Source organism: Stomoxys calcitrans, chromosome 2 (assembly GCF_963082655.1).
Source record: "Stomoxys calcitrans chromosome 2, idStoCalc2.1, whole genome shotgun sequence".
In the NCBI taxonomy this organism is placed as follows: Eukaryota; Metazoa; Arthropoda; class Insecta; order Diptera; family Muscidae; genus Stomoxys; species Stomoxys calcitrans.
This window is the reverse complement of record NC_081553.1, coordinates 36,818,818-36,846,603: the sequence shown is the minus strand read 5'-3', so window position 1 is coordinate 36,846,603 and position 27,786 is coordinate 36,818,818. Positions and strand designations below refer to the sequence as shown.

The 27,786-nt window shown below is 34.8% G+C and overlaps 1 protein-coding gene across 1 annotated transcript in view; it reads right to left on the bottom strand.

The window, feature by feature from the left end:
• Positions 1-27,786, bottom strand: part of LOC131993996 (ankyrin repeat and KH domain-containing protein mask-like) — a 47,116-nt gene that overhangs the window by 6,389 nt on the left and 12,941 nt on the right. Inside the window, 2 exon segments of the mRNA XM_059361412.1 lie at positions 4,133-4,180; positions 4,948-4,986. Coding sequence (XP_059217395.1) covers positions 4,133-4,180; positions 4,948-4,986 — 87 coding nt within the window.

Below are 27,786 nucleotides of genomic sequence, written 5' to 3'. Positions count from 1 at the left end.
AAAAGGGTATACTTCTCTCATATCAATGAGTGCAGTCCGATCCAAGGTTAAGCTTCTTTCTGCTACCTTCTTTTTTATGCCGAGTGCAAAATATCATCAGTGTCCCCGGCCCAGGATAGCTGTGAGCAGCACACAGGCTGGAACATTGAGGTCCGATCTGTGTGGTATTCATTGTTGTCACGAGAAGCTTAGCTGCGAGCTACCGGACTCGCCCACAGGTGTCGGGTGCAGGAAAGCTCCATACGGAGTAGCTGCAACGGCAGTCGCGGACAATCAGCGGTATCGAGCGGAGAGTCTTAGTGTGAGGTCTGGCAGCACCGGCTCTTGCACAAACACTGAGTGCCTATTAGATGCTCGATATGACAAGGCGAGTTAGTGGCGCCTTTAAATAACCAATAGCCAACCTGTTTTCGCGGCGATCGATCCTTTAGACAGGACCGAGATTGCTTACCTACGGGGGCTTGACAAGGATGGATACAACAACAACATCGACAGTGTTAGTAAGGGGATAACCACTGTCAAAAATATTGTCTGATGTTGCGCGGACATGCTAACCTCTGCGCCACGGTGGCCTCCTCCTAGGTACTAGAGTTGCGTTTTTTAGAAATAGGTTGATACATTGGGCCGACTGTTTGTAAGTACAGTAGACTTGACTTGACAAATAAACAGTTGACGTCTGCCGTCTGGTTACATTACCAAGCACAGCTTCAATACGTTGACTTCAATCTTAGCCCAATAGGCTCCATCTCTTGTGACGTAGTTAATCTAATCTTGTTTATCGATTACGGTTAACTTCAGTAGGTGCTATGAGCGGCGGTTTCCCATAAGCGCAATCATTCCGTAACACAGCCGGCAGCCGGTTGTATGTACCGGATTGTTCCGATGGAGTCTTTCATTGGCAAAGGCTGCCGCCTCAGTGTATAACACACTGCTAGAACAACAACATCTATATTTGTGAATGCTAATTAAATCTGAGTGATAAACATTTGGGTTCAGAGGCTTTTTTCATATTGCCAAACTTTTTTCCCCTGATGAAAGTGTTTCGGAGGATCACTGACCGGACAATTGTATTATATGCAGTCATAATGTTTCTTCGTGTGTTATGTGTTTCATTTAAACAACAACAGTTACTATGCATACTAAACACAGCTCAGATATATCAAACACTTGCTGCACACGAGTTATTGTGATTGATCACTGTCAGATGGTCAAAATAGCATATGCCATACCTTTGATTATCTTTCTTATTGTTGTTTGATCTTGTGATCTTTGAATTTTTAATTATTTTGCTGCCCTTTACATGGAGCGTAGATTTCGGGAATGTGCTGCCGCCAAGCAGCTAATGCCAATCTTGCAATTTGGCCAAAGATATGGTAGTTGCCTCTCCAGCTTCCTGTTATCCAACAAATGTACCAAATGTGAATTTTTAATTATTTCGCTGGCCTTTACAAGGAGCGTAGATTTCGGGAATGTGCTGCTTTAATTCTGACGTTACCATGTAAAAGACTGTCCAATCTGGCAATGTGGCAATTTTGACGCAGACACAAGTGAATGGAATACAGAAAAAGGTAGTTTAAACAGCACCGGAGTTAACAACTAAATTCTATGTGCGACTAATGACCACACCAACGGTATGAGGTTCAAGTTTCCTATTCCTATATATCCCAAGTATACGTCACTGGAGTCAACCGCCACTTCAAATGGGATCCTTATAGCCATGACAACTGTAAATGCTGCAGGTGTCACGCATAATATTAGTTTACCTCTGCTTTTATACATTTACCCCAAAGATAAACAGAATGAAGAATTGCAAAATTAAGCAGCCCTAGTCTCATGATGGGTTTCATCGGGTCAAACCGTTATATAGAATTGTTACAGTCTACAGTACAAAATATGGTCTTTGAAAGTAGAGTACGAATCTGATATCAAATGGATCCAAGTAAGGCCTACGGCACGTTAAAACAGCAGATAAAAACCATCTTATATATAAAATTCAAATTGTGTGTATTTGTTTGTCGGTTTGTTTGTTTGACTCAAAAACGGCTGAACTATATGATTTTTTGATATCGGGAGGTGGGCGGACCCTCCCCCTTACCCCAAAAGTACTACCCAAAAATAAAAGTGGACCGATCGGGACAATGTGCGATTCAAATGAAAGGGATTCAAGTAAAGTACGAATTTCGTAATAAAAGTTGGGCCCAAGTACCTGGGGCCGCCCCAGTCCCAAAACCTCTTAAAATAGGTTTATTTGGCGATCATGACAATATAGGACTCAAAGAAAGGTATTCGGGAGTAGATACAAATATGGTATGGAATAGGCTTTATAATTTATTGAATCAAATCCAAAATCAAAAATGGACCGATCAGGACAATATAGGTAGCAAATGAAAGGTATTGGAGAGTATAATACGAATATGGTTATACAATTTGAGTCTAAGTGGTTATACAATTTGAGTTGGGCGGTACAACCCCAAAACTCCCCCAAAACAGACATATTGGACGTTAATATCAATATGGGGCTCAAATGAAAGGCATTCGGGTGTAGATTTCGAATCTGGCATATAAAATCAGATCGGAGTATAGGGGGTCACGCCACCCCTCAAAAACGCCATTAGACCCATTATGACTATATGATACTTGACCGAACCGATTTTCTTAAAATTTTCATAGATTGTGTACTCATGTCCGGAAGGAGAGATAGGCAATATAATTTTTAGATATCGGGTGCAGGCGGACCCTCCGCCTTACCACAAAAACGCCACCCATATCCGAAAGTGGTCCGATGGGCACAATAATGGTATCAAATGAAAGGTATTGGAGACCAGAAAACGAATATGAAATTAAAATTTGGGTCCAAGAATCCAGCGGGCCCCTTCCCAACCCCAAAACTCCTCTAAACAGATATATTCGAAGTTCATGTCAATACGGGACTCAAATGAAAAGTATTAGGCAGTATTTTACAAATATGGCATAAAACATTAGGTCCAAGTAATGGGAGGTCGCCCACCCCCAAATACCCCCCAATGGGCATATTAGCCGACCATGGCTATATGGGGCTCGAATGAACGGTATTGGGGAGTAGATTACGAATATGACATTAAAATTTGCGTTCAGGTCTAGGTGGCACTTTTCCTCCTAAAGATACGTCATTTTGACCCATTATGACAATATAGGACTCAAATGAAAGGTATTTGAGAGTAGAAAACGAATTTGATATCCAATTTTCGAGCCAAGTATTTTTGGGATACGCCCTAAAGCAACCCCTAAACTGAATTTCATTTACGTTTGGAAAGAACGCATTTGATATCTAATTTCAGTGCAAAGTGCCGGTGGTCACCCCAAACCCAACAAAGTCGAAATATCTGAGGTGCCATCTCTCTCCTAATAAGAACATTACCCTAAGGAAGAATTACCACCATGAACCGAGAAGGGGCAAATTCTCATACATCAATGAGCCGAGTCTGAACGGCGTCCCGCAGTGCGACACCTCTTCGCGGAAAATTTTTTAAATGACCTCGCAAATGTCGCCAACATTAAGAGGGGATAAAAACCGCTTTGTTCGATGTTCTCGCCAGGATTCGAACGCGTTCAGCATCATAGGCTACAATGGCACGGATTCGATATCCGCATTCAGGGCGAGAAGTCCCCACCCTAAAAAGATATTAGAGAGCACATGAAACCACATACTGTTTTATAAACGTCGGTCCTGTTTTGCCATGCGTAACTATTGGGTTGCCCAAAAAGTAATTGCGGATTTTTTAAAAGAAAGTAAATGCATTTTTAATACAACTTAGAATGAACTTTAATCAAATATACTTTTTTTACACTTTTTTTCTAAAGCAAGCTAAAAGAAATAGCTGATAACTGACAGAAGAAAGAAAGCAAATACAGAGTCACAAGCTGTGAAAAAATTTGTCAACGCCGACTATATGAAAAATCCGCAATTACTTTTTGGGCAACCCAATATGTACCTAACTGTCATGAATAAATTAAATATAAAAATTAATAAATATTCAAACTGATAATCTTAAATTGACTTGCTTAGCCAAGTTGGCATTAGAAATAACGTTAACGCTACCAGATATTTAGTTTTGTTCTAAAATATTTATAAAAAAAAAATTTTAAATCGTACCTCAGCATCATGGCCACAGGAATCTGGATCGGATTCGGGAATATCATCCTAAAAAACACAAAAACAACAAGAGCAAATTAATAATAAAGATTATAATGTATCTAAAGCCCACACTGAGGCTTTTAAGGTAATTGAGAAAAAAACAAACATTGCCTACTGTAAAGGAAAAATATAGAAGCCAATAACATGTTAATATAAAATAAATGTTCTTTTTTTAATTTGTTTCAACTAAAATTAAGGCAAAAAAATATAGTGAGAAAAAATTAGTTATGAAAATAAAAATTAAGTCGATAAAAAAGAAGTTCATGTTGTCTAAGGCCAGCGCAAAATCAGTTTAGTCGTATCAAACTTGTCGTAGTTGTGGTTGTTACATTTTCAAAAGCAGCTGCTTTCACTCCATTTAATCTACACATTATTATTTATCTTTTCATAGCCATGCGTTTTTGTATTTTTAGAAAATTGTTAGAACGTAGTACTTCTATTACAAGTTTTATGCATTTTTAAGTAAAAAATTATATGTATATAATCAATCACACTATTTCAAAGAAAAAAGCGTGAACAAAGCGCAACAAACGCAATGGTGATTGGCAGCAGTGTATAAAGCTCCAACAGCATTCAAGCTTAAAATGTTTGTTGTATTAGTTGTATTAGGAAGATTTGATTTTTTTCACGATAAAATTTCTTTTTGCTCTTTTTTAAATTTCTTAAGATTTAAATAATATGTAGAGGAGAGTTTGATATTTTTAAAAGTTTATTACGAAAAAAAACACAATAGTAAGTAAACGCAAAAAATGCATAAAAACGGCGCAACTTACCAATAAATCTGGCCTTAGACACAAGCATGCCAAAAGGATCTACAAAAAGAAAATGGAAAAAAGAAAGAATAAAATAATAAATATTAACGTAAAAATGATAAACAATTATTTTTTCAATGGATTTTTTGCTTTGCTACTGCTTAACTCGTTACAAAATAATTGAAGAAATTGATAAGGCAAACATTTTAAGCAAAAGAGAGTAAAAAATACTTCAAAAAAGGCCTTGAGAAAAAAAACGTTGTTTCAGAACATATGATTAGGAGAGACTAAAAAATTAACATGTTTATCGATTAATACAGTTATCGATAACAAACAATTATTGTTGATCTAAATACTGTCACAAATTTCAAAGCTTTTCCTTTAAAATATAGAGCAAAATAAAAATGTAGAAGGAATAGTCGAAAAATGCTCATACATTTCCGGTAAATCTTGTACTTATATATTAAGTCATTGCGGCGCACAACTAGCATAAGAATAATCGATATTTTCCACATTACAAAACACAAATTTGGTGGCAATCTGGTAAGAGAAATAGTGTTTGCTGTGGAAATGAATATTTCCCATTGTGAGAGAGACAAGTGTCCTCCCAATCAATCCCTCATCACGATATTCAGTGTATACAGCCTAGCCAATATAAAGACGAAATTGCAGTAACTCAATTAAAATCTGCAGTAAATCAGAATTTTAACCAAAAAAATCAACCAGAGTGTTGAGCAAGTTATGCAAGTGTCTGACATTCAAATTTGTTGTCAAGGAAAGGCCAATGAAAGATCTTTGGTAGATTGCAAATTTGTCCATGAACATTTCATTAGGGAACAGGGAACATACTTTTTCACATATCAATAAGTGTTGTCCGATTCAAATATTAAACTTAATCATAAGGGGCCTTCTTTTTATAGCCATGCCCGAATGGCGAGCCGCAGAGCGACACCTCATTGAGGAGAAGTTTTTTACATGGCTTCTATGGATGACATAGTACCTTACAAATGTCGCCAGCATTCGAACTTAGGCCTTCAGCATCATGCAAATCCCTGGAACATTATGCGACTCAAAGGAGAAATATTGGCAAGCTAAGTACGATTGCGACTCCATAATTTGGATTCAATTGCCTTGGAGGTCATTGAGCATGCAAAAAAGAACGTGAGCGCAGACATATAGACACATTAGGACATTACATTCATACAATATGAAACATACACATAATGATATTTAGGAGGTGACAATTAATTCAGATATCTAGTTCTGTTCTTGGTTCCACTTCACCTTCAATATCTTTAGACCATCAATAAAAACAATATAAAATTCATACTTAACTATAAATTACGGAACTTAGTAAATACAGAAGTGCTTCCCTACCAAAGGCAAAACAAATATTTTTAACCAAAACCTTAAACACATAAGTTTAAAATAATGGCAACTTCATTTTTTCCTTTCTTGTATATATTCTAAGTGACATGTTATTTTAAGAAGAAATTAAGAAAGAAGCTAATGTTATTGCTTGTTATATTTAAATAAACATCAAACTTAAATTTTGAACATATGAGTAAGAAGTATTGAGTTGCCCAAAAAGTAATTGCGGATTTTTTAAAAGAAAGTAAATGCATTTTTAATAAAACTTATGGTGATTTCGATTGTGAAAAAAAGTGCAGCATTTTTTCGACATGTTGCACTGAGATCGAAATTTTGTGTTCGATTCTCCAAAAAAAGTGTAACCCCACCACCGGGTAAATGTTCGTTTGTAATGGTGTTGCCCACTGAAAGTGAAAAAATGCTGCATTTTCTACACCGTGGCTAGGCTAGGATGGAGAATGCCGCACTTTAAATCAGCTGCTATCATCTCATGTGCATGCCACCGTTCAAGCAAATTTTGGTTGAAAAGAAGAAGAAGAAAACAATTTGTAGAATGTTTGGCAAAATATTAAAAAGAAATACATAAAAAAAGGAAAAAGTAATCGCGTTTTATTTAGCTAACGGCATATTAGATGCATTGCTACATTTTACAGCATTATTTGGTTGAAATTACAATATACGGGCATATTAACATGTTCGATTGAAAATGTAAAAAGTGTAAAACTATGAGAGGGATAAGGCAGCAATCCCAAAATGTTGTGCCGTATAAGTGCAACATTAGTGTAACATTTTTTTCAGAATCGAAATCACCATTAGAATGAACTTTAATCAAATATACTTTTTTTACACTTTTTTTCTAACGCAAGCTAAAAGTAACAGCTGATAACTGACAGAAGAAAGAATGCAATTACAGAGTCACAAGCTGTAAAAAAATTTGTCAACGCCGACTATATGAAAAATCCGCAATTACTTTTTGGGCAAGCCAATATATATGTATATTCAAAAATATTTAAATATAAAAAACACTTTGCCCTGCATTACTACTGGGCTGTGAAAAAATGTGTTATTCGACTCAGAAATTTCTCCTGGTTCGGCTTAAACATGTCCGTCATTCCGCATATCCCTTCGCATCATTGGGCTTTAAAAAACTGGAATCGGACTGCACTCATTGGTATGTGAGAAGTTTCTTAGAGGAATGTTCATGGGCAAAATTTGCATTTAACAGTAGTGGTCCAGGGTAAAGTTCGACGTCCTTATTCACAAAACTTGATAGAGCCCTATTTAATAAAGCCCTTTATAAGGCCCTATCGTAAATCTACGTTAAGTTTTATGAATATCGATGAGTTTTTATAATAAATTTCATATACATATATAAATGTGTACTTAGTTTACCAATTTCATTGTAAGACCTAAAACACTCAACTGGTATCCTTAAAAAACACTACATCCAAATTTGGATCGTGGATCGTGGCGGCCGAATTATCGTTAATCGATCACCATAATATTTCGTATTTTGCTTATCGGCATCAAAAGGGAAAAAAGTATGCGTTTCAAAAAAAATCTTTTTTGTTTTTGGGACACTCTAATGTTCATATGTATAAATATTTTGCATTTAAGCTTTTATGCATATTGATATTTCGTATTTTGCTTATCGGGATCAAAAGGAAAAAAACTATGCGTTTCAAAAAAATCTTGTTTTTTGGGGCACTCTAATGTACATATGTATAAATATTTTGTATTTAAGCTTTTATGCATAAATTTGTGGATTTATCGAAATATGTCTATGAATCAACACTTTCATAGTTTTCGGAATAACGGCTTCAAAAATTAGAAATTTGGATATTAAATGTTAGTCATCTAATTAACACATACACCTCCATCACCACCAGCAGGAAAATAACATTGATCCAAAACCATTAATCTAACACAAACCATGCATATCGCGAACTAATGACCAGCACCAAATACTATTTGTGCTAGAAGCTATGCCGTTGAGTATCCAAATCATCAAAGTCAGATTTCAACTAGCAAAAGCATCCATAACTACAATGCCAAAATAGTAGTTCTTTTTTATGCAATCGATTTGATTCGTCACTTAATGATATATAATAATATCGAATATATAATAATATCGATATCAATATTTGCCACTAACTTATCTAGAACCACTCACTCATATGACAATAGAGTGAGTATCCCGATCGTTGTACTCATCTTCAGAGGAATAACACAACAAGAAATATTGAGCTACACATGCGAACACTCCGTTGTTGTTGCACTTGTTTTTATTAATAAGAGCGTCGTTTTAGGGGGTTTCTAGCGAAACTCTACAACAAAAAGTTTCGTAGACCGAGGTGGCTGACTTTGAGGGCAAATTTATAGGCTCAATTGCAATTTTCCCATGAAAATTCCACTAAGGAACACATCAATGAGTGCAGTCCGATTCAAGTTTAACTCAATGGTAGGGGGTTTTCTTTTTATAGCCGAGTCCGAACGGCATGCCGCTGTGAGTCACTTCTTTGGAAAGAAGTGTTTACATGGCATTATACCTCACAAATGTTGCCAGCATTAGGATGGGAAAACCACCGATGAGAAAAATTTTCCGATTATCTCGACAGGATTCGAACCCAGGCATTCAGCGTCAAACGGTGGCCTCCACAAAAAACCTACAAAGTACCATACCAAATCCGCTTGGCCATTGGTTATTTAAGACGTGAATAACTTCCCTTCTCGTAGGCAATCAGTATTTATGCAAAAGCAGGTCCCGCCCAGGAACATTGCACTATCCGCAACCTGTGGACCGTATCACAATGGACGAAAAAGTTCAAGTTAGTCTGATGGCAGACTACCGCTTAAACCTAACCTAACCTGTGGAAGGTAGCTCACAGCTAGGATTCTCGTGACAGCGATGAACACAGATCTGACCTCAAAGTTCCAGGCTGTGTGGTGCCCACAGCTATCCCGTGGCGGGACTTTGTTTCTGTGCCCATCACTGGTGTAAAGTGTGAGTATGCCATTCGCCGCATGTTTATGGTGTGCACTTACATACATTTATTTATAGTGGCTTGCTGCTGTTCTCTGATAGGCATCTGGCGATTGGACAACCACTGTGTGGATGAAGTGAAGTGCCCAACATGATTTTTTAGCCATTCTTGGTTTACAAGTGTTTTATGTGACCCATTCCAAGTCTTGTTATCACGTCCATGATCTACTAACGAAATGTTTGCATGGTCACGGATCTAAGCAGCTTTCAAAATGTTTTCCCGATCAAAGGTTGCATTTACTTTGAGGACAGGCTCTATGAAAACGATTGCAGAGCGGCCAACGTGTTTTATTCTAGTACTATATAGTTAATCGGTTCTCATTTGTTATCGCATGATATCGATAACTATTCAGGAAAACTTTGCACAAAAATTCTATACAAAACGTCTGACTTGCACTGGATAGGAATAAATTGAAACAAAGTTAACCTATGTATGTTTATACAAAATACAACATTACACAACTTGACAAGAATTTATTTGTCACAAGGGTGCGGTGTTTCACTAACATTTTTGTACTTGTGGTCAATACTCCGTTGCCTTGGTATACAATACTTTGTGGCTACCATAAAAATTTTAGCATGTTGCATACTTTTAGGAGTATTTCAACAAAAACACTCCTAAATTAAATGCGTTTACTTTCCTAAACTTGAATGGTAAATTTCCCGGCAATGAACAAAGAGAAAAAAGTTCAAGTACCATTACTTCGCTGCTATGAACTCATTGAGCAAAGAAAAAACTACCATAAAAAATGTTATACATGAAGTTTGGCGGCAAATGATGGGCCGCTGTTGGTTGATTACTGGTGGGTGATGCCTCTGTTCCCAAAGAATGAATAAAACCAAAAAAAACGTACGAATATTTAAGTGGACTATAGAAAAACCACCATGGTCACTTGTGTAACACAACCACCATTACCCAACGATAACAACAACAAGACGAATTTAATTGAAACAACACAAAGTTAAGTGAAGACAATGAAAAGCAATTTTAGTTTTTGCCAAAGCCAAGAGTCCACACCACCACCATTATACACCACACCACTTTTGTCGGTGTATTTTTTGTTTTTTACATGAAATGGTCATCGACGTCGTGTATGCCAGTAAAATAAAGAATTGGTCAGCACAATTCTTTATTTTACCGTCATCAAACATACATATGTACGTATGACACTCACATAATACGCACTGAGCACTTAATGAGAAAGTAATTGACAAAATGAGAAAGAGACTGAAAAAATAAACAAGAGAGAGAGAGAGAGAAACTATCAATATGAGCTTTGCAGACAACCCTGAGATGCAAAGAAAGAGAGACATAAACATATGGTTAAAACTAAATCAAAAATCGGATTTATTAAAAAATTGAAAACAGTTACAGCCTTATTCACAAAAGAAGTCATTGTAAGTTTGAAGTGCATTTTTGTTATTCAACAGTTGTTGTCTAATAAACTTATTTTAAAATTTTGTATTCAAAAATAGCGAAAACAAAGAATCAAAATGTACATTATGGATGAAAAAAATCCGGGTTTTCAGATATTTCGACTTTTTATAAGACCTAAACATGTAATATCAAAATTGAATATTTTTTGACATGTTAAAGTTCTGGTACATACACTGTCAGAATTGACGAACACATTTTTTTCCGATTAAAAATATGTTCTAAACAAAATAATATTCAATTTTTTGAGCACAAAATTGGCAGAAATTTCCTTCGCATAGCCAGAAATCGAATTGTCCTGCTCTGGAACAAATATTCATTGCTGTCTAGCTGACTTAGTGTAAATTTTCATCTGTAATCCATTTTGTAATTTTTTTGAATTTACAAAAAAATGGGCTTATTAAACTGTTAAAGAAGGGTCGAGCATACAATAACTTTTTCAAATTTTAAATAGGTTTATTAAAGGAAAAATAGGCTACGATTCGTCTATGAATAACAAAAAGACATATTTTTTCTGTTTTCGGTTTATTTTTTGTGAATAACGCTATTGAATAGTATCATAAAATAAAGAGAAAATCTCTCTCTAATTGGAAATTGACAATAATTGAACTATTTTGACAAATTTGTTAAAAAAAAAATAAAAAACAAAAGTAAAGGAAGTTAATTTTGAAGCCCGTTAAAACCTTAAATAAAGATATGGCCCCTAGCTGCAATTATATTTTAAAAAGTTCGCTTAATGGGTTCAAAGAAGTTCTTCTTCAACAAATTTTTTGTAAAAAAAACTTAGTCAAAGTAGTTAAAAATCAAGTAAAACGGCGTTAAGTTCGGCCGGGCCAAACTCTGGATACCCACAACCTCGGGTATGTATGTAAACAACCTTTCGTCAAAATCCGGTGAAAAATGCATACTTTATGCCCCCATAGCAGCTATATCGAAATATGTTCCGATTTGGACCAAATACTAATAAGTACAAGTCAATGTTCAATTGTGTATAACAAAATATTGGTCTTTTTAGTAGCTATATCTAAAAAAAGAACGATCTAAACCATATACGACAAGGATGTCGAAAAGCCTTACATAAGTCACTGTGTCAAATTTCAGTGAAATCGCATAATAAATGCGCCTTTTATGGGGCCAAGACTTTAAATCGAGATATCGGTCTATATGCCAGCTATATCCAAATGTAGACCAATTTGGGCCAAGTTGCAGAAAAATGTCGAAGAGCCTGACACAACTCACTGTCCCAAATTTCGGCGACATCGGACAATAAACGCGCCTTTTATGGGCCCAAAACCTTAAATCGAGAGATCGGTCTATATGGCAGCTATATCCAAACCCGGACCGAACGGTGCTATATTGCAGAAGTATGTCGAGTGGTTTGACTTAACTAACTGTCCCAAATTTCGGCGACATCGGACAATAAATACGCCTTTTAGGGGCCCAAAACCTTAAATCGAGTGATCGGTCTATGGCAGCTATAACCAAATCTGTACCTATCTGGGCCAAATTGTAGAAGGATGTTGAGGGACTTAACTTAACTCACTGTCTCCAATTTCGACGAAATCGGACAATAAATGCACTATTTATGGGTCCAAAACCTTAAATCGAGAGATCGGTCTCTATGGCAGCTATATCCAAATCTGGACCGATCTGGGCTAAATTGAAGAATGATGTCGAAGGGCTTAGCACAACGCATTGTCCCAAATTTCGGCGATATCGAATTATAAATGCGCTATTTATGGGGCCAAAACTTTAAATCGAGAGATCGGTCTATATGGCACCTATATCCAAATATGGACCGATCTGGGCTAAATTGAAGAAAGATGTGGGTTTTATGGGCCAAATTAAAAAGATGTCGAAGGGCCTAATACAACTCACTGTCCCAAATTTCAGCAAAACGGGATAATAAATGTGGCTTTTATGGGCCTTAGACCCTAAATCGGCGGATCGTTCTATATGGGAGCTATATCAAGATATAGTCCGATATAGCCCATCTACGAACTTAACCTGCCTTTGGGCAAAAAAAAAAAAAGAATCTGTGCAAAGTTTCAGATCAATATCTCTATTTTCAACAGTCAAGCAGACGGACATGGCTAGATCATCTTAGATTTTTACGCTGATCAAGAATATACATACTTTATAGGGTCGGAAATGGATATTTCGATGTGTTGCAAATGGAATGACAAAATGAATATACCCCCATACTTCGGTGTTGGGTATAAAAATCTTAGTTCAAACGAAACGTGAAGCGAAAATTTATTTGAATATTATTTGCAATGAAATACAGCATCTGCCCAATTAAATGTTTAATTTGCATTTTTATATGTATGTTATATGTAAATGTTTTTGTTTTAATAAAACAAATATATATAACTTATCTCGCACCTTTTTAAATTAAAATTGTATCAAAAAACCGTCTGCTTTCTTCAAGTCAACGTTCTTTAATACAAATGTTTGATACATACCAACTCGTAAAGCAATTAATACCTCACATTCACAGCGTTATTTTAAATGTATACCTTTGTACGAATGTACAAGGTTAAAAGTGAAGGGTTTAGGGTGTATGGGGGTTGCATATTACTCTGATACGTCAATTTGAATGCAAACAATTAAATGTTTGTAGAAATGCGGCGTCAACAAATATATTTGCATATAGTATATTGATTATTAAACTACATCAAATACTATATAAAATACAGGCGCATATAAAATGTCAAATTGAACCGTTACTGGTCTTTAGAAAAAAATCGATAACACATAATCGATATCTGTCAGGTTAAAAATATATCCATTTTATCTGGTCCTGTATTTTAGTTGCATCTAGTACATGTCAGATGTACTGTTCCTTAATGGAGTGTTCATATGCTAATTGTCACTGGTTGGGTTTCCAGTACTACGTAGCACTGGGTAATAATCGATGTCATGCCAATAATAGAATTTAAATTTTAAAACTTTTGGTTTTTTATGTTTATAAATGAAATTCAAACATTCGACCAAAATGTATAATTCCGGCTTTATTTGTCTGTGTTAAATTTTATCGTTTGTTTTTTATGTATGTATGCGTAGAAATTGTGGATATAATATAGTAAGTCATATAGAAACAAGTAAAAACGCATTAAATTCGGCCGCGCCGAAATTTTGATACCCACCACCATAAATATATTCGTGAGTCCTAATACAATTAACTGTTTCAAATGTCACCCAAATCGGATAAAATGCGCCATTTATGTGATTAAGCACTAAATCGGCTGATCGATCTGTATGGTGGCTACAACTAAATATGGTCCGATCTTTACCATATTTTTGTCGGGTCTCGGGACCCGAGCAGCTCGTTGTTTCAAATTTCAGCTTAATCAGATAATAATTACGCCTTTTATGGTCTTTAAAATTAAATCGGCAGACCGGTCTATATACCTGCTATATCTTAACAAAGCCCGATCTGCACCATATTCAGGACAGATGTCGGGAGTCCTAAAACAACTCACTGTTCCAAATTTTGCAAAATTGGGTAAAAATGGGGATCTTATGGACTTAAGTCATTAAATCGCCAGATAGTCCGATTTGGCCCATCCAAGAACTTAACCAGCTTATAGAAGAAATACGGATCTGTGCAAAATTTCAATTCAAATCATTGGATTTTTCTTTTTTTGTTAATGGATTAATTTCTACAAAACAACTCCTTATAAAAGCATACTTTATGAGCAAACGAAAGTGGCAGATTGGCCAAACGAATGCATAGTTTTTTGTCGCGCTTGAGATTCTATATATATGCATACTATATACCATTAGACCAAACCGGTCAAAATGACCGGGTTGATTTTTAGCTGAAAATTTTATGATTGAAAATTTTTTTTAAATCATGCTCTTTTATCAAAGCTTAACATATTTCGGTTAAGAAAATATAGATGTATATATTCACATAAAAATATATAGATTTTCTATATACTAAAATGAATTTGTGTTTATTTGTTTGTACCGTATGGACTCAAAACGGCTGAACAGATTTTCTTAAGTTTCTCACTGATTGTGTAGGTTGGTTTGGAAAGACAAATAAGCAATATAATTTTTTCATATCAGAAGGAGGGGGGGACCCTCACCCTTACCATCAAAACTCCACCCAAAACCAGTGGGCCGATCGGTACAATATGGGACTAAAATAAAAAGTATTTGGGAGAAGAGTTTTAAAATGATATAAAAAGTTGGGTATAAGTACCTAGCGGACCTCCTCGACTCCAAAGCTCACCAATTTCGGCAAACTGTACCATGTCAATATGGAACACAAATGAAATTTATTCGGGAGCAGATTAAAAATATGCGATTTTGCGCTCCGATAAACAAGTGGTTGGTTTTGCACAGAATAAATATTACAAAAATTTTTTCAATTAAAAATTTAATTGAAAAAAAATTTTTAAATCTAAAACTAATTGAATCCGGATTTTTTCAGTTACGATCGTGTAGATATTCAGGCAATTTACAATCAAAACAGAAACATTTTGTTCACTTTGTGGTGTTAGAGTTCACCAACAATAGCCAATTGTGATTTTCTAGCCAAATATAACGCAATCACATTATTACTGCTTTTGATAGATGGCACATAATATAAAGAGCTGTTAATAAAACAAATATCATATAGCTGTCATTTTACGGATATACCAGTGTCATTTGATGGATATAACTCATACGTGATCGAGTGCGCTTTTGTATCGAATGATATTTCATACCGTATTTAATGTATAATTATACGACATATACACATTTTAATGTAAATATTTTATAAATTAGGATCAATTTAATCGCGTTCGCGTTCTTAGATTTTAAAAATTCTCGTTCAATACAAATATATATATAATTTAGAAAAAGAGAGATTTCGAACGATTTTCCTCGTTCACGTATGCGACAATCGGCTACCTATATGAATTTCGTAACACTTCGTATCAGCACCCCTGTATATTCCAGAGCTGTTGTATAAATTAAAGCTTACAATTTTCCTAGGAATTTGCGATCATTATGCTTTTACTTTTTTTCAATTCCAATTTGAAGAAAATTTAAATTTTTCTTCCATCGATATTTGCTAGACCATACAAATTTTTGGCATCACTGCCAAAAAATATGCAGATATGCAAATGTATGGCTATCATTTGTTTTCATGCGTTGTTAAATATTTTAAGTACGTATTTGCATTTTTGAAATAAGGTTTGTTCCTTACCAAAAGGTCAAGTACTCGAATTTGTTCATCTACATACAAAGAAAGGCAAACAAACTTCCCACCATCAATACCATGCGTACATATATACATGCATGCATCATTCATATTTTATTTGTATGTATGTGCATTTGAGTATTCATGCGCACACACATATTTACCTCTTTCCTCGTAACATTTATGGCCGCTCCATTCATTCATTGACTCAATCAATTAAAGCGACGATGATTCATAATGTTATTCTTGAAAATTCCACTTTATTCTTCAAGCAAATAACAAAAAAGGCAGCAAACCTCAAACAACGACACAGTAAACAAGTCAACGTCACTTATAATACCAAAGTCAAAAAAAGAACGCTTATCCGAAATACCAAGAAACTAAAATGTTTTTTCAAGAATCTCGAGGTCATGAAAAATGTTCAGTTGCATGTTCTCGACGAAGCAAGGAAACATCCTTTCTAGCCGCTAGCAGTTTCCATTTGCAAAACAAAAAAAGACGTGGATTTAATATAACTGAAATTAGCCTGAGAATACAGGTACCAAATTTACCACATACACGAACGAAGAAAATTTATCGAAATTTTAGTTTTGACATTACGGCATTAGTTAACGGGTGCATAATCAAGTAGCAGCTGTTCAAATTCACCTCGTGAGCGTCTTAGCGCTGAACACCGGCAATCGCCTGCTGGCGACATTTATGAGGCACTATGGCATGTAAAAACCTTTTTCCCAAAGTAGTGTCGAAGTGCTGCGCGTCATTCGGACTCGGCTATAAAAAATATGACCATTATCATTTAGCTTAAAACTTGAATCGGATAGCACTCATTGAATGTTATTAGATTGCGCCTTGTTCCTTAGTGGAATGTTCGTATTCCAATTTACATTTGAGAATCACAGAGTTCATAATTGTAAAAATTGGATTTTAATAAAAAAAACTGACAATTTAAAAAATTATTATTCAATTATTTTTAATCGTATTAAAATGTCTTTAAATTTTCCTTTGTTTCAGTAATTTTAATAATTACAATTTTCAATATTTTGTTAGTTCAAAGTTATTATTTTTAACTTTTTAAAAAAAGTGATTGGTATTATAATTTTCGTAATTGAATAGTTTTAATTTACAAAAAAAATTATTTTCTTCACCTTCCGTCTTCGATCCCATAACCGGCCCAGTACATCGAACGAACATCGTTTAGTTAAATATATCGACAAAAAATCGTTTGCACTGACGATTATGTTATTCTCTAATTCCTCGTTAAGAGAAATCGCTATCTATTTTTTCTCTCTGGTAACTCTATCCAAAAAAAAAACATTTTTTTTTTTCATATTAAGAAACACCCTCATTCATTGATTGGTACACACATATATCCGAAGTGTTTTAAGAAAAAAAAACAAGAGATAAAAAGTAAATATCTTTATATATTTCGTTAAAGTAAGCACCAAAAAATTGTCCTAAAATTTTTACTGAATTTCACTACAGATGTTTTATTTTTATATCATAACAAATAATGATTAATCGATTAATCTTGATCTTTCAAATAATCGAACAAAAATGTGTAGAGAAAAATTCATGGTTGAATTAAGAAGGTAGTCACTTAAGCACAACAACAACATAATCAACGATACCACCCTAAGGAGATGGTGGCGCAAATTCCCACTAGGCAGACAAATTTCTGGACTCTTCCTAATTGACATTCCTGTTTTTATTTGCAATATCACGTGTAGCAGCCACAACATCAAAAGATTTATGATTATAAACGTGTAAATTATAAATTAAAACAATTAAAATGTGAAAAACTAACAAATTGTGAACAAATTTTAAATCCAAGCATAGCATTTGACGTTTTAGCGGGATTTGGATACAACTCTAGAATTGGAAAATTCCATCAGCTGGGCAATCCGTGTCATTTCTTTCACCGTTAGATGTGTGAAAACCTATGGAAGGTTCACACTTAATACATCATATTTCGAATGCAATAGATCTGTTTGCGTACTTATCCGGTAAAAATTAGCAGGAGAGTAAGAACAGCCTTTATTCTCTTTAGCTATTTATTTTAATAAAACAGGTAGTCAGCTGGGAAAAATACTTCCAGCAGAAATTTGCAAGCCCCCAAATTCCCAACATTTTGCTTGCTCTCATACTCTCTCTCTCTCTCTTTCGCTCTTTACTTCCAGTAAAAATTTGTACAAATTAGCACAAATACACGAACACACTTATTATAGCAGTAACCCCATTTGTTTTTATTATTTCTCAATGGGGTGTTCACACTTAAAACACATAAGTACGTATAAATGGGTTCTGTAAACGAGATCATTTTTTATTTCCTTTACTCGAATGCCCAAATTTTAGCAGAATTTTGTATTGTTTTCCTTCGGTTGCAAAAAAATAAATCCTTTGTTTTGCACCACACAAAAGAGGTGCAGCAGCAAATTGTGTTTTTTTAACAATAATGACAAACATGGCCGAATTCTTCTGTAGCTGAGAGTGTAATGCCTTTGAAAGCCACATTGAATTTTTGTATTACAAATTTGAATATTATTATTACTCGACAACATGTATAAAGGGGAACACAAAAGTGTGTTTGTTAAACGGAAAACCACAATGTCGAAAAGAAACGAGACGAAAATGAAGGGGTATTTCCATTTTTATTTAATTTTTTTCTTTTTTGTGTTTGGACTAGAGAGTTTCGTCACACATATTTTTGTTGTTTTTAACACAATTTACTGCTATTTTTTTATTTATGTGTGTTTGAAAAATACAAATAAACATATATTCATGCATACATACATCTGAATATATTTCACCTCATCAAAATAGAAATGCTAAAATAAATACCTACATATGAGCTCTTAAAATTATTGTTTTTGTCGACGTCGTCATTATCCATATCTATTTTTGCTCTTTTTTGGCAAACATTTTTGTTTTCTTTTTTTCCTTCCCCAAGATAATTTCGTTTTGTGTTATTTTTGGGTTCATAGTAATAGTGTTGCCAATTTTTTTTTACAAAATTCCTTATCTGTCATTCATAAAAGGGTTATAAAAATGTGCTCAAAAATCTTGATAAATGAGAAACGATACTTTATGTAAACTATGACTTTACAACGCCGTTCTATTGTTTATTTCGAAATTTTAAATTTGTTTCTATACCCCATATATATTAAAAATTCTCCATGCGTATATATGTTTGTGATTTATTCAAATTTTTTAATGTTATCAAGGCAAAACATGTCATTTAAAAACGAATAGAATTCCCCCAGAAAATCCCCACATTGGAATTTCATTTCTATCATGGCAACCGAGCGAGTAATTTTTGCTTCTTTTTTGCTTTAAAGAGAAAACGAATGCGCACTGAATGAGGAGGAGAACTGCCGAATCAAAGACGACAAGCTGCTGCTGCTACCAGCAAAGCAGGCAGGCAAATGTAATATAAAAAATATGTTTAGACGACAAGAAAGAGGGAAGAGTACAAAACAAAATTGTAGGTTGATGATGATTATTTGTGAAAACAACGTCGCAGCACAATATTCGCAAAATTTGTAGAGTATAGCGCTAAGATGTGTTAATATAAAAGAAAACGAAGAAAAGAGCAAAAAAGAAAGCTGAACCTTTGAACAAAAAACACCAAATGCTGATTTTTTATTTCATTTTTGTTTGTGTCAAAAACAAATATTTGGAGATAAATTGTTGGGTAGATAGAGTTCAAAACTAAAGTCATATATATAGGGTGTCCCAATATTAAGTAGGACATTTATGATATTTCTTGTCGAAAGAAATTGATCATACTGATAATAATTGATAATACTGTGAACTTCACACTATCGTCACATGTTTAACATTTAGTGACAGTTGCGCAGATGATTTACTTTCACATTGTTTAATGTACAGTACACAGTTATGTGAACAGCTGATTATTATTGTACCCACCACCATAGGATGGTGGGTGTACACTAATCTAAACATTCCGTTTATAGCATCTCGAAATATGCATTTGCGACCACATAACGTATATACATACATATATTCTTAAACGTCTTGACATTGCAAGTCGATTTAGCCATGTCCGATTTTCGAAATCACTATAGCTGTCGAAAGCGTAAAGCTAGCCGTTCGAAATTTTGCATAGATACTTTTTTTGATGTAAGTCGTTGAGTATTGCAAATGGGCCATATCGGATCAGATTTGGATATAGCTCTCATATAAAATGGTCATTCGATTTTACTTCTTCAGCCCCTATCGGCCAATAACCTGATGAAGCTCCCATATAAGCATATCTCCTTATCGGTCTTCCACGGTCCCTAAAGCTTCGAGTTTCCATTTTTCACCGGACATTGACAAAATATATGTTGTTGTAACAGTTTATGTATCCCTCCTTAAATGGCTCTCTAAGTTCTGTTCAATGTCCAGATCTAGGAACACTGCTACTTGAATAAATTGTGCCCGAGCGATCTGTTTGTTAGTCTGGTAGGATTACCTGGGCAGATTAACAAAAGATATGTGGCGTATGGTCCCAGACTACAAGCAGGACACACACTTGACACGTTTGCCATCAATCCTAGCCCAGTAACAATTGATGCAGCTGCACCTGCTAGACTGTCTCGGTTTCGGCTAGAACAGAGGTGTACAAAATTAACGTGGGATTGTATGCGTGAGCTACTCTCTAAAATGTTTCAATTCTCTTCAAGACTAAAAATTAGCAGCCTTTCCAGCTTTATGTAGAATTGAAAAAAGGTTTATTTGAATTATTTACTTTACAGAACTGTCAAATAAACTTATTTTAAGGCTTCACAAAGTTTTGTGAATAAGGCCGTTAATATTTTGATATGTAGAACCAATTAAGTTTTGTTAAAATTTAACATTAAATTAAGAAAATTAAAAAACTTTTTCTTTCTTGTCCAGCGTTGTCAACAACGACTGAAGCCAAGGTAATAAGAAGACGTTTTAATTGAGCATCAACGCTAGCATAAAGAAAAATTTAATTATGTGCACCACTGGGCTACAGCTAGCTACCATATCGTGAATGCAATTTAGATTCAAAAAAACCTTGCAATTTTGAGGCTTACTTATGCAGTCCTCAGAGAAGTTTTCTATTCACAAGAATATGCTTAAGATGGCTTCTGAACATAACAGACCAGTAGATACTACTTATACAACATAAAATTGCAGTTCATAGAGCAATATTTTGGCAGTATTCGCCTACGTGGCGGTTAGCTGGAGTACACAGTGGCGCTGGATGTCCTCTATCGACCACTAAATTGCTTTATATGTCATCAATAGCGTTTCTTAGCGTTGCCAGCAAGTGACTAGAGGACCTTTTTACTTCTGATTTTTTCACAAATTACAGTAACATGTGACCATGACAGCCGGTTGTACGTACCGGGTTAACCCGATGAGGTCCTTCATCGGCAAGGGCTGCGGGCTCAGTATATAATACACGGTTACAACAACAACAAAAAGTATTTTTAGCCCGGCGCGGGATAACTATGAGCATAACACAAGGTGGAACTTTGAACTTCAATCTGTGTGGGGTTCTTCGTTATCGCGAGAAGCATAGCTGGAAGCTACCGCGCGTCCAAAGGTTGCGGATAGTGGAATGCTCCATATGGAGTAGCTGCAACTGCAACATAAGGAGTTGGCAATCCTCGTCAAATGTGGCTATTACAACAACAGGTATTTTAGGATAGCTGTTGGTGGGAATCTTTACCTCATCGACCCTCACATTCAATTGTCGATGTATTTCCGCTGTATATGTAGCTAACCATGCGGCGGCAAAATCGGTAAGGTAAATTCCTGATGCAATTGCCAGTCGTGAGCTTATGATACGATCTCGATGCCGTCTGATGGGTGTAATAGGGGAAAGATAGAGGTCAAACCATGTGGATGATATCACGCCACATGGGAAAATCACTTAAGCAATCTACGAGGACTCTAGGGCGTTGTCGATATCCGTACCGTGCCGACATCCATAGCTGCATTCAATAATAATAAAAGTTAAATCAGGATTCACTAATAGAAGATTAGGTGCCTTATGAAAACATAAAGTGGATAGGCCCCTTAAGGACGTCAAATCTGCCGATTGAAAATGTCATCAAATAGGAAAAAACGTAAACAAAGAATGAATGTAAAATTAGCACAAGTTGACATCCTCAATGCCAAGTACTGACAAAAATTGAAAAAAAAAATTTTTGTCGGCTGATTGCTTGCCCTAATCTTATTCAGTGAATCCTGTTCACTTGCCGAAAACAAATACACATTAGAAAGGCCCCATGAATGTCACATATAGTCTTATACTGACTTCGACTTCTCGGCCGAATAACTGTCAAAACGCATTTAAAAAGGTGTTGAAGCAGATAATGCGAACACATTCCGTAGAAGTGGTACTGGATTGGAAATGTAATGAATAATTAGTTGGTTAGCATGTCCGCCTATGACGCCGAACCCCTGAGTTCAAATCTCGCCGTGAAAATTTGTTTGCGGTGGTTATCCCCTTACTAAAGCTGGCTACATTTGAGAGGTATACTTCCATGTTAAAACTTCACTATCAAGTGGTGTCGGACACAGCAAATCTGTCTCAAGTAGTTGTATTTGTTGTGTTGTTTTATGACTTTTGTTCACGTTAGATTAGATTAGGTTAGGTTGAAAGGGGGTGCGAATATTAGTTCGTCATATGCCACTATGGACATACACCTAGGCCAGTAATCGGCTTGTTGTGCGCTTTAATTACTAACAAGTTAACTCCAAAAAGAAAATTTAATTACTAACAAGTAAACTCCAAAAAGGAAATCGAGACGAGCTCAATGATCTGATATTTTTCTCTGCACATGCAAAAGGAAAGCCAGAGATTCACGAGCATTTGAAAATGCTTGTCAAAATTATCAATTTACATTCGATTCAACATTTTTGCTATCACACCTGTATGTTATTCTCGTAGCACATAACCTAAAAATTTTAACAAAATCTAATTTTTTTTATGATTTTTTTCCACGCTCGATAAACCTGTCGTTTGGCTGTACTTTTATCTAATAAAACAATATCTATGTATTCAAACCTCCATCCTTAATTTTCTCATTTTCTATTTATGGCTGATACTATTTTCGTTTTTCGTCACATTTTTTCGTGATTACTTTTTATTTTTCAAGTTTCTTGCCTATTTCGAAGCAGCGAAACTTGCTGATTTTATTAAAAGGACATTTCTTCATTACTTATGAAAAAATGTCTTGAAACTATTACGTTTTCATTGAGATTTTTGTAGCGCTTCAAAAAAGTAACCGTGAAAAATATGTGGTTTTCAACTGTGAAAAACGAATATATCGGGTTGCCCAAAAAGTAATTGCGGATTTTTTAAAAGAAAGTAAATGCATTTTTAATAAAACTTAGAATGAACTTTAATCAAATATACTTTTTTTAGACTTTTTTCTAAAGCACGCTAAAATTAACAGCTAATAATTGACAGAAGAAAGAATGCAATTGCAGAGACACAAGCTGTGAAAAAATTTGTCAACGCTGACTATATGAAAAATCCGCAATTACTTTTTGGGCAACCCAATAGTACCAGACTTTATGGACTTTTTTTTATCAATTTTACGTTGTGTAAAGGTCCCATGTTTCACAGAAATCAAAGGCAAATCAAAGGAGCACTGAATAAGGTTAAGCCAAACGATCAGACGACTTAATTTTTTAATTATTGGCAGCACTTGGCACTGATAATATCAACTTCACATTTTACATTCATTCTTTGTTTACGTTTTCTCCTATTTGATGACATTTTCAATCGGCAGATTTGACATCCTTAACGATGTTCATGGGGCCTACCCACTTAATGTTTTCGCAAGTGACCTAACCTGCTATTAGTGAATCCTGTCAAGGTAGATTAAAATAAGTAGAATCACTGTCCCAACACTAAATTATAAAGGTACCCAAATGTGTATATGGTACTTCATAACAATTATTCAAATCCTTGTCGATTATTAAATTTAGTGGAGCATACAAATAGATTTTATCTATTATTTCAATTACAAAAACCAACAAAATATAAAAAAATCTAATTGAAAATTTTTAAATCAGCTGATCACTTTGTGCTAGTTCTTGAGAGTACATCTTGCATCTAAGTGTAATGCAAATTTTCCCTGTTCCATTAAGGAACAGGGGCAAGCTTCTCACATCCTGCATACAAAAAAAAATTGTCTATTTTCATTGAGGCATTAATATGTTTCATATTTCACGGAATATACAAAATAGAAATTTTGTATACCACAAATGCTGCAGCACCTTTAATTACAACTAAAGTACAAAATGTCAGCAGAAACATATGTTAAATTGAAAAGCTAAAAACCTTTAATTACACAAGGCGCCACAAATGCCTTGAAGACGAACAAAATAATTTCACATATACATTTATACAACAGTGCAGTCGAGTAATTAACATAGATATAGCATACACACTAGAGTGGGTAAATTTGTGTGGACCAAAACAAACCACCAAGCAGGTTTCAAAATCGAAATCTATGACGAATAATAAGAAAATTTACCAAGCAATCATAAGTCTAAAATCAAAACCGTCCATTCATATATCCTACGCCCAGACGAAACGGCTGAAAAATCCTTTGCTATGTCGGTCTGTTCGAGTTTTTTCCGTATCATTTGCTGCATCGGCCACGACTTATGAAATTTTATTAAAAAAAAGAATTACAAAACAGAATAAAGATTTGGATAAAGCACTTATATATAGATTCCATCGGACCTTGTCGTTAAAAACAAGAAACTCAATTGCAATTTGAGACGCATGGTATTTTGGGCAAATTTTTTAGCATTCGTCGAAGATTATGATATTGATAACTTCTTTACCGCTTAAAAAAATAATCCATAAAGTTTCCATCGGACCTTGTCGTTAAAAACAAGAATCTCATTTGCAATTTTAGACCTATGGTTCTGGGAAAATTTTTTTTGCATTCGTCGAAGATTGCGATATTGATAACTTCTTTGTCGATTAAAAAATTGACCTATCCTAATACACACATTTCCGTTAGGCGTAATCGAACATAATTCAAGATTTTCATATAAAAAAGTTATTTATGATTACTAAGTTTTGTGCAAGAAACCCTATGTTTTAGATAGATAAATTTGCAGTGCAAAATTTTACGATGTTTTGCAATCGCAGGATTCAACGAATAAAGTTGGTAAAGCAATCAGCCGATATAAAATTTTGTGAATTATTGACAAAACCATTGAGGATGTCAACTTGTTCTCCCTTTACATTCTTTCATTCTTTGTTTACGTTTTCTCCTATTTGTGACATGTTTTATCTGCAAACTTTGGCATCCTCAATTTTCATGGGGCCTTTCCACTTTTTGTTTTCGGCAACTGACTGAACCTTTTATTATTCATGATGCAATAGTTGACTATAAAACGTGTTCCACATTAAAATAGGTGTTCAATTCGTTCACTGTGCAAAGTTTTCGCAAACCATTGTTTCCCTTATTGTAGAAATCCTCAAAAAGAGTTTTTTACAATAAAAAGATATAGGCAACAACATCACCACCAGTTTTTATTTTGTTTGTGTTGTATTATCATTGGGAGAGATTAATTTTCTAACAATAGTAATTTATTTAAGACAATGAACGCAAATGCGACGAAATTTCCTTCCTTTTAACGGTAAGCGAAAGCTAACTTAAAAAGTAAAAGCGTGACAAGTTCGGTCGCGCCAAATCTTATACACCATCCATCAATTTCTTGGCACGGCATTTCTTTATATATACACAACGGATAATAGATAAGAATTGCTATGCTATTGGAGCTACATATTTCAGATTATGAAACTATTTTTGGCAAACTTGGCTTGGTTGGCAGATGCAATTTTGCAATATTTCAACCAAGTCGGACAAGAATTACGCCCTTTGGAGGCTCAAGAAGTAAAATCGGAAGATCGGTTTGTATGTGCCAGCTATATCGGGTTATAGACAGATTTAGACCACATAGAAGAAGTCGTTGTGCAAAACTTCAGCCGAATCAGACAGGAACTGCATCCTCTAAAAGCTCAAGAAGCATGATCGGAATCAATATCAGGGTTTGGGCCGATTCGGACCACACTTAGCCATCTGTTGAGTGTCATAGAAAACGCCCTCTAGAGTCTCAAAGAGCAGATAAAGTAAATAGAGAAAGTTGGGAACCACAACTTTGAGATAGTCAGTAACTTTATCTACCTCGGCACAGCCGTAACCGAAATGAATGACACCAATTTTGAGATTAAGCGAAGAATAATATTGGCAAACAGATGCTACTTTGGACTAAGTAAGAATTTTAAAAACAAGGCCACCTCTCGACAGACGAAGATTACACTATACAAGACACTTATACTACCCGTGTAGTTATATGGTTCTGAAGCATGAGTACTTGTGCAAGCAAATGAGGCAGCGTTTGGAGTATTTGAGAGAAAAATTCTTCGTAATGTATATGCACCAGTTTGCGATAATGGAGATATAGGCTGCTTTTCGCAGCATTTGTGGTCCCATTTTTAAATTTTATGTCTTGTTTGAAATTGCTTACAAAGTCCTACAAAATATAGCTTCCATGAATGAGATATATTTCTAAGAGAGCGCAAAATATAGACCTTCATCTATATCGACATATTAGCTTTTAATTTTGAATTTTGGAAGAAAATCCCCTCTAATGTATATTCGCGTACTTGCTTTCACATGCATGGCTATACATACATATATATGTATTGTCTCACCTACAAACTTGTTAGTACATACAATGATTTTAATTTGTTTATTTTGACAAAAATTAATCTCTTCGTTTTTTTTACTATAATAAAACGGACAAAAAACCAATTCCTTATTATTAAAGCAAAAGAAATAAAAATAAATATTAAAAAATGGGTATTATTCAGGGTTCACTTACAATTTATAGTATTGTTGACAGTTTTCGTCATTGGGATGTGAATTTCCCTTTGTTTATTTAAACGACTGTATATTTGAACTTCGATAAGGGGCGCCAAAAGATTTTCTTCGTTTCTTAATAAGGGTACGGAAAGCAATAAGCCGAAATAAAATTTTAAGAATTTTTGACTGACAGCCCCAATGACGAGATTGGGGCTGTCAGTTTTCACTTTATTTTGCATTAATTTGTGGTTTATGTTTTCTCCTATTTGTTTCATTTTTCATCGGCGCATTTTGACAAACTTAATGTGCATGTGGCCTTTGCACTTTTGGTTTTCTGCATTTTCAAACTTTTATTACTAAATTAAATTAGAAAGTGAGGGCATTTTTCTCAAAAACTGGCAAACTTTGCTTTATAGGCAATTGATAAGAGAAATAGAAAATTGCATTGAAAGAAAAAGCAGAAAAGCTGACCGCTTTTGCGATTCAATTGAATATGAAACATCTTTAATTCGAACTATTATAATTTATGAAGTCAGTTTATCCAATAAAACAATATTTCTGTTTAAATAAAACCATACGTCAGCAGTATTATATATAAATAAATATACGTGTTTGAATGTATATTTGGTCGAGTACCTTTTTTATTGCTTTTGAAACTTTAAGCAAAATTCTACTTACTATAAACTGTTTTCGCAGGTGTTTTGCAAATTTTATGTCAAGAACAAGCGTCATTTAAGAAGTACGCAACACATGTTTTGAAAATTACCAACAAAAATTAGTAACATGAGTGAGACAGCGGTAAATAAAAAAAATTGGCCTGCATAAATCCAAAGTACCTGCATAAAAGTGATAATTTTTATTGATCGAAAACTATGTATTTAGAAAACGCTTGAGTAATGCATGCAGAAAATGTGAAGCTGTTTAATGTGAA